General features: G+C 49.4%; 1 protein-coding gene across 1 annotated transcript; it reads left to right on the plus strand.

Annotated features, from left to right (window-relative positions):
- The first annotated feature begins 484 nt into the window (after positions 1 to 484).
- LOC133348245 (chemerin-like receptor 2) lies at positions 485 to 4129 on the plus strand. The gene is made up of 2 exons (XM_061560960.1): positions 485 to 618; positions 2239 to 4129. Exon 2 carries the CDS (start codon positions 2268 to 2270, stop codon positions 3504 to 3506), a length of 1239 nt encoding a protein of 412 aa, XP_061416944.1. The 5' UTR covers positions 485 to 618; positions 2239 to 2267; the 3' UTR covers positions 3507 to 4129.
- Positions 4130 to 15909: the final 11780 nt, after the last annotated feature.

The following is a 15909-nucleotide window of genomic DNA, read 5'->3' on the forward strand; positions in this document are numbered from 1 at the left end:
TGACTGCAGGAATCTATACTCTTTGGTTCTGGGTAAAGTCACGTAGATATAAAATAAAATAAATCACGACGTTTCGATCGACTTTACCGAAAGAACCAAAGAGTATCCGCTCAAAATGTTTAATTTTCTATACAGTATGCAAGCCACCCACTTTTATTCAGCACATCAAATTTGATTAATTCTGGGCATAAAAAAATTGTTTTCTACTTTTGAGTGCAAATAAAAGTGTGTGCATTGAAAAGCGTGCTTTTATTATCTAATTTATTTCTAACTGCACTGTCTCTCTCGTCCTGACTGGCAGACCTCAAAATTGGCAATTAGCTTCTGAACACATTGCTACCCCCGTCATCATCGACTACAATTGTAACATCATCTCAGGATTTGTCAAAACAGCCGAGTGGTTGCAGGCATCCGTTGCGGTAACAGAGGCAGAGGCGGGGGTGGGTGGATGGGGGTGACTGTGATGTTGGGGTTTGGTGACGGAAACACGGGAAGTGGAAGAGAGGAAAGGGGGGAACCTCGTGACGGAGAAGAGAAGAAGTGGGAGCGATCTGGGTCGAGACGGAGTGAGTGCCCGACAGAGACAGAGAGAGAAGAAGGGAGAGGATTCACGGACTGGTAAGTTTCAGTCGAGTAGCATATACACATGCAACATCATCATAATAACAACAGCAATAATAAATAACACATGTTTTGTCAATCCACTGCTGTAGATGGTGGCCTTGACATGCCTTGTCGGTCACAGAGATTGGTTGACCTATACTTAACCGCACTGGTCAGTGTGGCTTAGTGAAAATTAAGGGGAGGAGGGGGGGGTGTTGGAGGCCAGAACAGGTTCAGATGCCACGTATTGCAGCCGTGGCCCAAGATACAACACAGGCGGCTTCATTGGTGGCGCAGTGCGCAAACAATTCTCTGCAATGCACGTATCGTGACCGTAGGAATCTACTGTGGTCTATTCAAGGATGCATCTAATTCTTGACTCATAATACAGTGTGCTTAAAAAGAATGTCAACACTTCTGAGAATTTGCAACAATACCACAAGTAATGTGCCTCTGGGCTCTGGAGACCACCTGGAGAAAATTCCAGGCATCTGTTGACAATGATGGCGAACAATTGGAGACGTTTTGACTTTTTGAAGCTATTAACATTACATTTGTCATCATGTTACAGTGTATTATCCGTTCGTTTCCCATTATAAATGATAATCCCATATAAGGGTTAACACATTTTTTAAGCACCTTGTAGCTATTAGTTTGTCACCATATGTGCACTATTTTACGGGAATACGCGTGAGAATACCATGGGAGGTGGGAGCGGTGGTGCAGCGGTTAACACATCGTGCTATATAACCTATCGGCGACCTGAGTTTATTTGCACGTTTTGATTTTACGATGTGAGCCCCACTGAGCTATATCGCTCTTTTTCAGTAGCTACCTTACGTGGAAATTTATAGCAGCCAAATAATCTGAACCCATGTTAATTCTAAGCGGGAGGGAGAAATTGGAGGACCCAGAGAGAAAAAAATCCACGCAACCACGGGGAAAGAGAGAACATGCAAACTCCAAATGTACACCAGGCGTCATCGTCAGGATCAAACCGACGACCTTCTGCATACCAGGCAAGGAAGATAACATCACGCCACAGTGGCGCCCGTTAAATAAAGATAGATAAAGTACATACATTCAAGTTTCAAAAGGACACATTAAGAGCTCGTCTTGGTGTTTGAACAAAATGGCGGAGCAGAACCAATGATGGTAGTATGTGTATTTTATTTTCAAAGGCACAAAGCACAATAACAAATATATTATTGTTCCACCATTACACGATTTTTTATCGCTGTACCACCGCAACGAGAGCTCGCGTACCCCCCGGAGTTACGCTTACCACAGTTTCAAAATGACCGACCTAGGTTATCACCCGGCGGGCAACGGAGGGCAATGCAACGTAGTCCAGTCCATAGTTTGTGCACAGTGCTCAATTTCTAAGCTTCCACATCTATGCTCACCATAGTCACCAACCCACATTGACCAGCTTGGTGAAGTATGGTGGCAAGACCCGCCACGACCAGCAAGCACATGGGCAGGTCCCCGCATTCAGCCGTGGTTTGACAAAAGGGCTGTACGGGTACATTGAGATGAAGAAAATACTAATGATGAGAATGATCTGACTCAAAGTTCTGCATCTGTCTGGTGATTGCTATGATTGATGATGATGTTGTTAATGTCTTCCTGCAGAGCACCACACAATCGCTCATCCCATCAGGATGGCCACAACCACCCATCTCCCGAGCTCCTCTTTCTCCCCGACACTGCAGTTCAACACGACCACTGTCTGGAACTACGTCGCCTGGAACACCTCCCAAACCATCGTGACCCGGCTCTCCAAAAGCACAGACAAGACGCCGGAAACCTCCACCAGCACTGCCACCTTAATATACGCGGCCATAACCATCTTGACCATCGTCTTCGTCCTGGGCAGCATCGGCAACTTCTTGGTCATCTGGATCCTGGGCTTCAAGATGAAGCGCACGGTGGTGACCCTCTTCTTCCTGCACCTGTCCATCGCCGACTTCATCTTGGTGCTGCAGATCCCCGTGGTCATTGCCCCCATCGCTATGGACTCGCACTGGGCGATGGGCACGGCCGCGTGCAAGCTTCACACGTATGCCTTCGTCGTGAACATGAACGCCAGCGTCTACTTCCTGACGCTCATCAGCCTCGACCGCTACGCCGCTCTGCTGCACCCCGTGTCCTCGCTGCCCCTGCGTCGCCTGCACTTGGCCCGGTGGCTCTGCCTGGCCGTGTGGCTCCTCGCCATGCTGCTGAGCCTGCCGCCTCTCATCTTCCGCACGACTCGATGGACAAACGAGGGCTTCGTGGCCTGCTACAACAGCTACGGCGAAGACTTTGACGTGCAGGCGCGGTGGGGCACGGCCATGAAAATAAGTCGATTCGTGCTGAGCTTCGCCGTTCCGTACGCCGTCATGATCTTCTGCTACTGTCGCATCGGGGCGAGGCTGCGGCGCGTAGACAAGACGCGTCGCGGCAACTCGCTCAGAATCATCGTGGTCGTGGTGGTGGCGTTCTCCGTCTGCTGGGCGCCGTACCACGCCATCGGACTGATGGAGGCCGCCTCCTACGTTCAGGACGACGAGAGCTTGTTGACGGCGGCAGAATGGGCAGACCCCGTGATCTGGGGATTCGCGTTCATCAACAGCTGCATCAACCCGATCCTCTACGTGTTCAGCGGCTCGGATCTCAAAGCCCGTTTCAGGCGCTCGCTCGTCGCCGCCATCGAGAACGCGTTCAGAGACCACGAGCCGTTGGATTCGGGGCAGGACAGCAGGAGCGGACACACGGCGCAGTCGCGGGACCTCGTCGACATCGCCATGGTCAGCACCGACGTGATCAGCACCAACATCAGCAGTGACTCCAATGGTAATGCGGAGGGCGGCCGCGTTGACGGGACGCGGGTTGCCTTGGTGCAGGAGGAACGGGTTTAGGGGTGGCCACCTTGAGGGATCTGCGCCACGAGAATTCCATTTGTTTTCATATCAAATCGACACCCCTGGGTGTTGTTTGTTTGACAAGCTCGCTTCTACTGAATGATATGAAGGATTGCTGCTGCAATTAGTGGTGATGATGATTGATGATGATGGTAGTGATGATGATGATTACGGTGGTCATGGTGATAGTGACGTTGATAAAAATGACGATGGTCGTGATAATGATGATGACGGTGGTAGTGGTGATAGTGACAATGATGATGACACACACCATGATTGAGGATTATTGAGGTGGTGGTGGCGGCCATGATGGTGGTGATGATAAAAACAATGTTACGGTTTAGGGTTATGATTTGAGGTATCGAGAGACTCTTCTACTTATCAACATTTGACTTACGAATTTTCAGAGATATGAACAAACCTGGTCCAAATGTCCAGTTGCCTGTGAGGACCGAGAGTCGTAAGTTCAACTGCCGTGCAATAGATGGCGGTGGTGGCATCTACATCTGCAGAACGTGAAGAACCAGTGGCATCTACATCTGCAGAACGTGAAAAACCAGTGGCATCTACATCTGCAGAACGTGAAGAACCAGTGGCATCTACATCTGTAGAAAATTAAGAACCAGTGGCATCTACATCTGCAGAACGTGAAGAACCAGTGGCATCTACATCTGCATAACATGAAGAACCAGTAGCATCTGCAGAACATGAAGAACCAGTGGCATCTACACCTGCAGATGTTGAAGAACCAGCGGCATCGACATCTACAGAAAATGAAGAACCAGTGGCATCTACTTAGTGGAATCTGCCTCTGCAGAACTTGCAGAATCAGCGGCATCTAAATATGCAGAAAATGAAGAACCAGTGGCATCTACATCTGCAGAACATGAAGAACCAGCGGCATCTACATTTGCAGAACGTGAAAAGACAGCGGCATCTACATCTATAGAACGTGAAGAAACCAGTGGTATCTAAATACTGTATGTAGAACATGAAGAACCAGTGACATTTAGATCTGCAAGAACGTGAAGAAGCAGTGGCATCTAAATCTGCAGAACATGAAGAACCAGCGACATCTACATCTGCAGAACATGAAGAGCAAGCGGCATCTACATCTGTAGAACGTGAAGAAGCAGTGGCATCTAAATCTGCAGAACATAAAGAACCAGCGACATCTACATCTGCAGAACATGAAGAGCCAGCGTCATCTACATCTGTAGAACGTGAAGAACCAGTGGCATCTACATCTGCAGAACATGAAGAATCAGCGGCATCTACATCTGCAGAACGTGAAGAACCAGCGGCATCAACACCTGCAGAACGTGAACAACCAGTGACATCTACATCGACAGAACATGAATAACCAGCGGCATCTACATCTGCAGAACGTGAAGAACCAGTGACATCTACATCTGCAGAACATAAATAACCAGCGGCATTTACATATGCAGAACATGAAGAACCAGTGGCATCTACAGCTACAGAACGTGAAGAACCAGTGGCATCTACTTCTGCAGAATATGAAGAACCAGCTGCATCTACATCTGCAGAACGCAAAGAACCAGTGGCATCTACATCTGCAGAACGTGAAGAACCAATGGCATCTACATCTACAGGAGAATATACAACTTTTAAAGCCGTGTTTCGTGTGCACGCCGTACAACATGTTTGGAATCGACAGGAGTAAAGTTTTTCTCGTGACAAATCAACTCATACGAACAGTACCTCTGGGACTTAACCCGTTCGTAAGTAGAGGAGTCCCTGTAATACGCCGGTTTACATGGACACGTTGCGGTGGTTGGATACGTTGGACCAATGTTGCAGCAATGTTCCACCGAAGTTGCAACAACATTGGAGCAACGTTGGACCACTTTTCATGTTTACTGGAGAGAACAGGGTCAACTTTAGGGTTATAATCGGTATCATGGCCAAAGGGAGAAGCGGAGACCAGGCCTGGGTGCCGTGAAGACCCGGGAGATGCGAGCAGAAAGGATGTTAGCCAACGTGGTTAGCCAACGTGGTTAACCAACGTCCTTAGCCAACGTTGTTCCACCTCAGGGGGGCGTTGTTGTCACATAGGAAAAAGGAAAGGGTTGGGGTAATCAAAAACCACAGTGTACCCAAGAGACACTGCGGTGTTCCATAAACAAAGGGTACCCAAAGAGACTATATACCACCGAAACATGCAAGGGTTTGGGGAAAACATGACAACGTTGGCATGTGGTTGGAACCGTTGGACCAACGTTGCCTCGACGTTCCACGTGGTCCTGAGTAGGTTGAAACAGCGACGATTGTTTATCCCCCCCCCCCACGCATTTCACGTGGTATCTCGCGAATACTGATTGTGTGCGTTGCCTTTGCGACCGCCGTGCGACAACGCGAATACACACGCACACACGCACGCACGACACACACGCACGCACGCACACACGCACGCACGACACGCACGCACGCACGACACACACGCACACACGCACGCACACACGCACGCACGACACACACGCACACACGCACGACACGCACGCATGCACACGCGCACGCACGCAAGCACACGCGCACACACAACACAACGCGGAGTCGTGCTCACGGCAGAAAGCACCTCGGATTAGCGCGGCGCGACTAAAAAAGGTCAACATTCGTACCGTACGTACGAAGCAAAGTGAAAGTAGCACGTTATAGCGGCGAACCTTTTACGATAGATCATCTCGATCAATCAAACGATCCATACAAGTCGAGGTTATTTTCGCAACTGGATGAGAACGTGAAGAGGCTGGGTCATACTTAATTTGGAGCTTTCGTGACTGCAGGAATTACTCTTTGGTTTTTTCGGTAAAGTCACGTATGAAGAGAAAATAATAAATTAAATACTAGCATACGACGTTTCGATTGCAACACAAGCAATCATTATCAGGTATAAATGAAATAGAAACACAAATCTAGTATACTTAGAAATGTAATGTAATACAACAGAGAGTCGGATAACATAACAGTCAACATTACATTACATTTCTAAGTATACTACTAGTATTATTTTCTCTTTATACGGGACCTTACCTGGGTCATCAAAAATGGGCAAACTACGAGCCTAGGCGACAGACGTTGCAGGCGGATGCTCACAGATGAGTATCGGAGGCCGATCCTGTAGAATATAATGAAGAGGTAACCCTGGGATCATTCCTAATATTGGGGCGAGGAGAGAATTCGTAATGAGAGACGGCTGTCATTGCTCGTGGCTCTTCCCACAACCCCCCTGTACCCAGGGTGCTGTCCCCGCACCTCCGACAAGCACGGTTGGCAATGTACGGTGCGAAAGAAGTTCTACATACATACACACATGGTACAGTAATCATCTTTGTAAATGTAATAATAAAATGTGAAGATAATATGTATTGTGATGTGGGTTTAATAACAACGTCAATATTTCTTTCGGATTTCAAGAATATTTTGTAAATTTTGTAAATAATTTTTATTGATCCATTCCACGGGGTGGGGGGGGGGGTGTCCAACTTCCGCGATAGGCGGGTGGTGCATAGCGGGTTACGCGGCTCGGACAGGCAACCAACGAGAACGTCCAGGATCGTAGCGTTCTGTGGTGCGCGATGCATCCTTTTTATTCGGGGAAGGAAGGGGGGGGGGAGTTTCATTTCAAGTTCAGTCAAGTAAACTCAGGGTCTCTGGGGTGGCGTTCACGAGGGGGCCCCAGATCTGGGTGAACTCCCCTTCGCTGTTACTGAGGATGATTTCAAATGCACCGCGGCCGGTCTTCTGTCTTCGTTGTCCGCACAACTCTCGTCATTGTCCATCTACTCCCGAGCTCCTTGCACCGTTTGAAGTCGGCGCAATGTTTATTTGTTACACGGGAAATCCCGTGCAGCCAGTTACCCAGCTAGTTTCTGTGACAAGAGCCCGCAGCAGCCACTCACAACAACAGAGGTCATCGTCGGGGTGGAGAGGTGGCGCAGCCGATAGCCAGCCAGAAAACTCGAGGCACGGGTTTGTTTGTTTGTTTGTTAAATAGCAGCGTGGATATCATCCCCAATAAGTGCGCACATTTTCCGATCAATATGTGACCAAAAGTGTTGGGCAAACTCCCGTGATTTCTGGAAAACGCAAAGTACAGGCGAGATAGCAAGAGAATAGTTCTGTGCTGAGAGAGCCCAAGAAGCGATGGACATCGCAATAAGCATCGCGCCTTAATGGAGCTAAACGTCAATACCCGATCGGATGCCTGCCAAGAGGTCTGAGATGAATTCGAACCTCATGGAGTCTGCGGAGCGCACGTGACGGGTGACAGCGATTTGTGAATTCAACATTTCCGAGAGCATTTGCTGCCAACAAATGGACGAAACAGGCGGGTCCAATTGCGCCTGCGATTAGCGCGGTCGGCTACGCACGGCACGAAAAGAGTTCAGCGTACATACGTGTGTGTGTGTGTATATACTGACCCCGCCATAGCAATGTGGAAGTGCCACCGCCAGACGAGACTCGTTTGGGCCAGGAAGGCGAGGCGACGTTGACTTGGGCTAAATATTGAGAGCGTTGCTACGAGACTGGTGCTGCTGCTGCTACGATGGTCCTTCTTCTTCGCGTCTCCTATCCAACCCATATAGCCTCGTCCCAATACTCTGCCCAAGCCGTCGCTTCTCGTGTTGATGTTGGCATTGCCAAATCTGCCACGGTGACTCATCGTCACCGTCATCACTGGCCGCCGTGTCCGTGCGGTGCTCCACCTGGTGAAGTGACTCAGCGCAGAGAGCGGTGGCAGTAACGAAACAGCTGCGAATTCTATGCCACCGAACTTAGGGGGGTCCCCCCCCCCCCCCACACGGAACGGTTAGTTCAGCAAATCCTCCACCTGGGTTGAAGATTATTTTGTTATAAAAAGTGATTATTATTATTTTTTTACTACTGTGTAGGTTTTCACGGTTGTACCGTTTAGTTTTTGTTGTTGTTAGCAAATCTCCTTGATTACTTTCTTTCTCCAAAAATATGGTTCATTTACAACAATAGTTATCGTTACTCGCCCGTGTTTGTGAAATTTGCGTGCGTCTCTCTCCCCCCGTGGTCGCGTCGATTTTCTCCGGGTCCTCCGGTTTTTCCCTCCACATTGAGAGTCAACATCGCGCCTTTAGGGTATTCGGCTGCTATAAATTTCCACGCGATAAACCAACTTCGTTTAGGCGATCATTTGTGGCCAGTTCGCTGCTGAATAAGAGCTACGTAGTTCACTCAGTGGGGCCTTGCCTCGTGAAATAAAAATAAAAATCTATTTTATCATGAGTTGTGTTGGCATTGGAATCTATTATTGGGAATTTACAAGGTCGGACTTACTTATATTTAAACTCGTGGGGGGTCACACAGGAGGGGGGGGGGGTGTTCAAGATGGAAGGGGGGAGGAAGATAAAGGGTGAGGGGTGTGTTCAGAGCCGTCCGTAGGGTGCACGGCGAATTGGGGGTGACTGCCCCGGGCCCCGCGCTTGGGGGAGTGGGGGCTCGCATTTCGACGTCACCGTATCAGATGTAACACCCCTTCGCTAACCAACCCACAGATCTCACAACCCCCATTGTGCAACGTTGTGGTCTGAGCGACGCCAAATCGTGAAGTGCGAAGGCGAACTTGAAGCTATTTGACCTCTTGAGACTGTTGACAAATTCCAGTTTTGCGAGCGAAGAAGCATCTGTCATTTTTATTGAGCAAGCCAAACGCTGGATCATCATCATCATCAAACATACTCGTCACCTTCATTATCAATAATTTGTAAATCGATAAATTATTTTCATCACATAATAAATGTTTTTGGGTTATATCGCGTAAGTATAAATGCGTCGCAACCCTCCACCACCCGACACGGCCAATCGGCCAATCGGTAAAAAATGTGTCACGTTGACAAAACGCCACTTAGTTACTTCTTCAGCCCACCGGTGTGTTTGAAGAGTGAATCCACAACATTTAGAATTTGAGTAGTCCGACGTTTCGCTGGTAATTGCATCCAGCATCTTCGGGCGATTTGCCAGAACAGTGAAGCCATCCACCTGCTTCCGGTGTTAAATAGAGCAGCAGGATGACGTCATCATTGAACCCCATCAGGTTTCGAGATCAGAGGCGGAGGTGGGGGATATTGTAATTATATAATCGATTAGCAATCAGTTAATCAGTATGTGATTCCTCTATAAGGAATTGTAATGTTTTTTTGTATTACTTCATAATACGCTTCCAGGCTGCGCTAAGTAACTAATTCGCGTTTTGTTAACGTGACACATTTTTTTACTGATTGGCCGTGTCGGGTGGTGGAGGGTAGCGACACATTTATACTTACGCGATTTAACCCAAAAAACGTCATTACGAATAATACTGGTCGCGAAAGCCTGCTACGTGTTAAACCAATCTTCATGACAATCCATCAAAATTACGATCTTCCAAGAAGCTCGTGGTCCACACTGAATCGCATCCACTGCACGAGCCATGGCAGCAGATGCGGATATCTGACTCGCTCGTAGAGACGTAAAAACTCTACAGTCGTCGTGTGCGCTCATCCAGAACAGACACCATACGACGTGTAAATGACGCAATGCCCGATCCACAGCTACGAAGTGGACATCACCGCGATGATGAACGACCCCGCTGGTTACCTGCCTGGGCTTGGCGACGTGCGTGTGACATTGTAGCTGTTGCTCTCCATCTACAGCAGCAGCCGTACGAAAAAATCTGAAGAAATATTACGAATCATCATCAGCCATGTTCTACCCACTGCTGGATAGAGACCACCCCACACCGCGATGGAACGATCCATCTCACTGCTGCAAGTGAACTGATCTCTCATTGATTTAAAAAAATCTATATTTTAAAAAAAATTTTGAACAGCTTTCTACCGTTCAGTTTGTTTTCCTCCCCCAGCACCTCCGACTAGCGCGGTTGGCTACGCACGGTGCGAAAGAAGTTCCACATATAACATACATCGTCCAGCCAGCACCGGCACACGAGCTGATGTCACGCGCTCCATCTCCACGCAGCGCCTGCAGTCTCGAGCGCGTTCCCTCCCGTGGCTGCCTCTGAGCCATCGATGCCCCCCTCCAGCGACGGGTTCTACTAACTGGCCCAGAATGGTGCGCGTTTAACGATCGCAATTATGTTGTTTTAGTTACGCTTACGTAACGAGCAAGGGGCACTTCTTGAATGAAAGAAAAAAAAAACTGCACCTACAGAGACGCCTCTACTTACGAACGACCTTGGTTCTAGAGGTCTGTTCGTAAGTCGATTTGTTCGTAAGTCCAACTTTACTCCTGTCGATTCCAAACATGTTATATGGTATGTACACTCAACACGGGCATGGCGTTAAACGTTGTGTAATCTCCTGTAGATGTAGATGCCACTGGTTCTTCATGTTCTGTAGATGCAACTGGTTCTTCACGTTTTGCAGATGTAGGTGCCACCACCGCCATCTATTGCGCGGCGGTTGAACTTACGACTCTCGGTCCGAACAGGCAACTGGACATACGGACCAGGTTTGTTCGTATCTCTGAAAATTCAAATGTTGGTAAGTAGAGGAGTTTCTGTATATTTACATTCATCTAAATAATTCACAGCAACAATCCTTGTCGGATACCCTCACGTCGCGTACAGACGTCAGCTGCGCTCGTGATAGAGTTGATGGTTGACCGCTTAATGGGTTTGGTTCGACTAACGATGGGGAGTTGAAGAGAGGACGCAAGGCCTCTGTGAGAGATTACAGAGGTGAGTAGCAGAGACCTGCCTGGGTTGAGATGGCGTTGAGAGCGGGGCAGAGAGAAAGGGAGATAATTAATGGACCGGTGAGTTTCATCAAAGTATAATAATTCACGGCGGGGATGATTCAAGTGCTGAGTCGTCATCAGGCGGCGTTTCCATTGTCGCTACGAACGTGCGATAAATGCCTGTCTCGTTATCTCCGACTGGTTCTCGCCGGCTTGAATGGACGGATCTCGACTGAAAAAAAAAACCAACCCCGTGGTTGGATAAATAAAGGTGGGAGCAAAATGCCATTCACGTTTGACCTCCAGTCACAATGAAATGCTGGCTCGTCGCATTTTCATTTTGTGTTGTTTTCCGTTTGCTCGTACCATCATCGCTACAAACCCCAGACGAAAACAAATCTCAAAATCACAACTACGCGCTTTACAATCGCAGATTGTAACCAAAGCAGCCAGTGACGACAAACCCCGGCGTGGCCAGGAGAACACAAACATCGCCACCACCACCACCACCACCCAGGGACTGCGCTGCCGACGATGGCACAACGCGAGGACAGTGTTGGCGATGTTCGTGGTGATGTTGGTGGCGATGATCGTGGTGATGTTGGTGGTGGTGATGGTGATGTTCGTGGTGATGTTGGTGATGGTGATGATGTGGGCAGCGGTGGCGTAGCGGTTAGCGCACTGCGCTACGAACCCGCCCACCCGATGTTGGATTCCCGCTCGCGGCCAACACCAGTGACGACTATTTGAGCCGGTCCTGGGCTTCCCCTAGGTCGACTCAAACCTAAAATGAGTACCTGGTGGGACGTGTAAGTGTCGCCACTGGGGAGACAAAGGCGACTGGGGTGGTGCTTTCCACCTGTGTTGCTGCGGCAGAGGGCAGCAGCAGCAGCAGAAGAGGCAAGAGAGCAGAGAGTTGAGAGAAGACACGGCCATGCGGGTTTGTATCATTCTGCACCATCGTACAGCAAGCTCGTCGTATTGTTCGATAATAAACTGGACAATTTATTTTATTTTACCAGGTAATGCCCTCTGAGCTATTATATCGCTGTTCTTTTTAAGAAGCGACCCTGGCCACATATGATAGCCCAACGAAGTGGCTTATCATCCTGTGGAAATGTATAGCAGCCAAATACTCTGAACGCACGCTGCTTCTCAATGTACAATGTGGGGTCACCAACCATTTGGGTTCCCAGTCTACAACCGGGCGAATCCGTAGACACCCCTATCCCCCCGTCCCCTACCTCCCCCCGCCCCCCTAACCCCCCCTGCCCCCCCCCCCAAGATCCCAGGTAGTGATCACGTGATGCACGGCTCCTCCTCCCGTCGAGCAAGTTTTAGATGTTGCATTTGCGAGTGAGTCACGTGCACCCGTCGCTCTCGGTGGAGTGTTAAGACCTTCGTGGACATTCCACGTTCCCCTGACCGGGAACAAGTCCCTCCATAGGACGAACCGCACCGTTTTGGCCTTCACCACGAAGTGGACTCGTTTTACCGACGATTTTAGAGGGGATGATGATGATGTTGCTGGTGGATTGGATGAGTTGGTTGACCTCCGACCAGGAATTGATATCACGCCACGTATATATATAGTATATAATACAGCTGTCCATTCCAAAATCGTCATCATCATCAGTCATGATCTCTCCACTGCTGGATAAAGGCCTCTCTTGCATCGCCACGTTCCTTTGCATCGCATCTCTCTCTTGAATTCTGCACCAATGGAAGACCCCCATCTCCAGCGCGTCTATTGTTATTACTCCTCTGGGCGGGCAAAGTCATTTGCAGCCAGCCAGCCAAACAAACTTTTTCTGTACGATTAACGTGTGTGCCGAGTGTGAGTGTCTTAGTCTACTCCTCCTTGAGAGTGCGTGCCGTGGCCTGGCTCACTTGAGAGTGCGTGCCGTGGTCTGGCTCACTTGAGAGTGCGTGCCGTGGCCTGGCTCACCGAGTCACGCAATCGCCCTGAGTCGGGGTTCGTGACTTTGTCAACGTCCCCAGCGATCGCGTTCCTCCTCTTTGCAATCGCGTGCGTTTTGTGTTTGCACGCGAGAGTCCAAACGAGGAAGTGGATGAGGGGGCGATGGTGGCGATGGGTGGGGATGATGATGATGATGGATGTGGGTTGATATATTTGTGACGAGATGATTGATGCGTGGTGGTGGTGGTGGTGCTGGTAGTGGTGGATAGGAGGATAATTATGATGATGGTGATTATGGCGGTGGTTGATGATGGAAATTATGATGGTGGTTGATGATGATGGTGATTGTGACGGGTCGTGATAGATGTGATGCTGCTGCTGCTGCTGATGATGATGCTGATGCTGATCAAAACAAATAATGGTGAAGGAGGTGGATGACGATGATGCGTCGTGCAGCTGTGGGTTGATGTATAAATTATGGATGCGAGTGGCGGGGTGGATGATCATGGATGATGAAGGGTGACGGCATGGGGGTACGTGCTGCTAATAATTAAGAGTGTTAGCAGTGGTTGATGATGATGATGGCGATGATGACTTCAGCAGCAATGATGACCGATACAATGACAGCAGCAAAGATGACGAAGATGATGGAGAAAGCCGCAAGGTTCATGGCCGACAATCCGAAAAGCTCAACTATTGTTTTATTTTACCAGGTTACGGCCCCACTGAGCTATACAGATTTTTTTTCAGAAGCGACCTGGCTACAAATGACAGCTCAACGAAAGTGGCTTGTCGTGTTGGGAAATCACAGCAGCCAAACACTCTAAACGCGCAATGTCGTTTCTCAATGTGGAAGGAAAAACCGGATGACCCGGAGAATAATCCACGGAGAAAAAAAGAGAGAGAGAGAGACACGCAAACTCCGAAAATACAGCAGCAGGCGTCAGAATCGGGATCGAACCCACGACTTCCTGCGTACCAGGCGAGGTAGTTAACATCTCGGCACCGTGGCGCCCCGCGGTTGGACAGAGCAGACAGGTGAGTGAGTACACGTGGGCGGTGGGAGGTCAGCCAGAAATGCCAAACAAGGAGCGGTTAAAAAGAGAGAGAGGGGGGGGGGGACAAATATAATAAAAAATGGAAGCGAGAGACGTAAAGTACTTTCTGAGAAGCGGTCATGGGAAGCTTGTGGTCTCTGACGGCCAGAGCGCATTCCCCTGCACGCTCCGGTTACTGCGGGTACAGTGCAATGGAAATCCGTGGAAGTCGCCCACACCCCCCCCCATACCCCCGCCATCATCCCACATGGCCGCGGATTTCAGGTCTGCGTTGGAGTCCTATACCCGACCGGTCGCAACTGATCGCGACTGGTCTGCGATGCAGAACTTCGGAGGCAATGGGGGGGGGGGGGGGGTGGTGGATCACGTGGAGGTTGAGCGAAACTACAAAACTTCGGTGGGATGCGAGGTGCCCAGGAGTGGGATTCTTGAGTCAATCTGTGCGGAGCTTTTGAGTTGCTATCCCTCTCGTAAAAAATGATTACTGAGACTCACTGAGGCTTTTGCTGGATAAAGGGCATTGTTGTCGTAGCCGGCCGAGTAAACCGCGGTTGTCCCCGCCATAGGAATGTGGAATTTCCACCACTGGATCAGAAGAGTCAAGGTTGTCTCGAGGTTCTGCAGGTGGGAGGTTGCGGCTCACCTGTGACGGGGGGGGGGGGGAGATAGACATTGCACCGTGTGTGTAAGACTCTGGCCATGAACGGATGTATATAGAACAGGGAACGTTTCAGACAATGCACGTAAACATGATGTTTGCAAATACACAAAATCAGTGTAAAACTAAATCATAGCCGATTAAATTATTTGATTGTATGCGCTATGTAATAAAGGGGCTATTACTTGTATAGTATTGCAACAAACAAAAAACTAGATTATTTTACCAGGGAAGGCCCACTCAGCTACATAGCTTTTTTTCAGAAGCGCCCTGTCTACAAATGATTTGTTGAACTTCTTTCGCACCGTACGTAGCCAACCATGCGAATCGGCGGTGCGGGGGAAATACAACAAACTAACACTCAAAAAGCAGCGTCAAAGAAATTAGTTTTCTAAACGTGGAGGAAGAACCCGGAGAAAGACTCCACACGACCACGGGGAGAGAAACATGCAAACTCCAAATATTCAGCAGGCGTCAGAGAGTCGGGGATCGAACTCACGAACCTCCTGCATTCCACACGAGGGAGTTACCACGACGCACGCGCTCCAGATGACTCAATGAGGACCCGAGAGGACGTCCACTGTGGCCCATCTCGCCACGTCTCTGAAGCTAAGCAGGTTCGAGCCTGTGCATTCCTTGCATGGGTGACAGCCACGTGCGAACGAAAGTGATCACGCAAAAACAAAAAACACGCACTCACGCAGGTGCAGCACATCTAGAAACCTATCCCCGAACCGGCACTGACCGTGGCGCGATGAAGTATAGTCAAGCGACTTCTACGAATCCGCGCGGTGTGGGGGTGGCCCTCATCCAGCAGTGGATTGACTACGACGAGTTTTGTTCACCCCGGGTCTGCCTTGCGCGCGTCCGCCGTCCTTGGAATTCCACGTGGGTTAAAAAACCAGAGCGATGTTGGACAGGGCGGTGGTAATGCGGTGGAGGGGGGGGGAGATGGTGATTGTGATGAGCGACGCTCACAACAACGAGCGGAGCTCCGGGTGGATAAAATACAGCAAGTTGGCATCTACCGGT

This window comes from Lethenteron reissneri, chromosome 27 (assembly GCF_015708825.2).
Source record: "Lethenteron reissneri isolate LAM-NWPU_2019-01 chromosome 27, ASM1570882v1, whole genome shotgun sequence".
Classification (NCBI taxonomy): Eukaryota; Metazoa; Chordata; class Hyperoartia; order Petromyzontiformes; family Petromyzontidae; genus Lethenteron; species Lethenteron reissneri.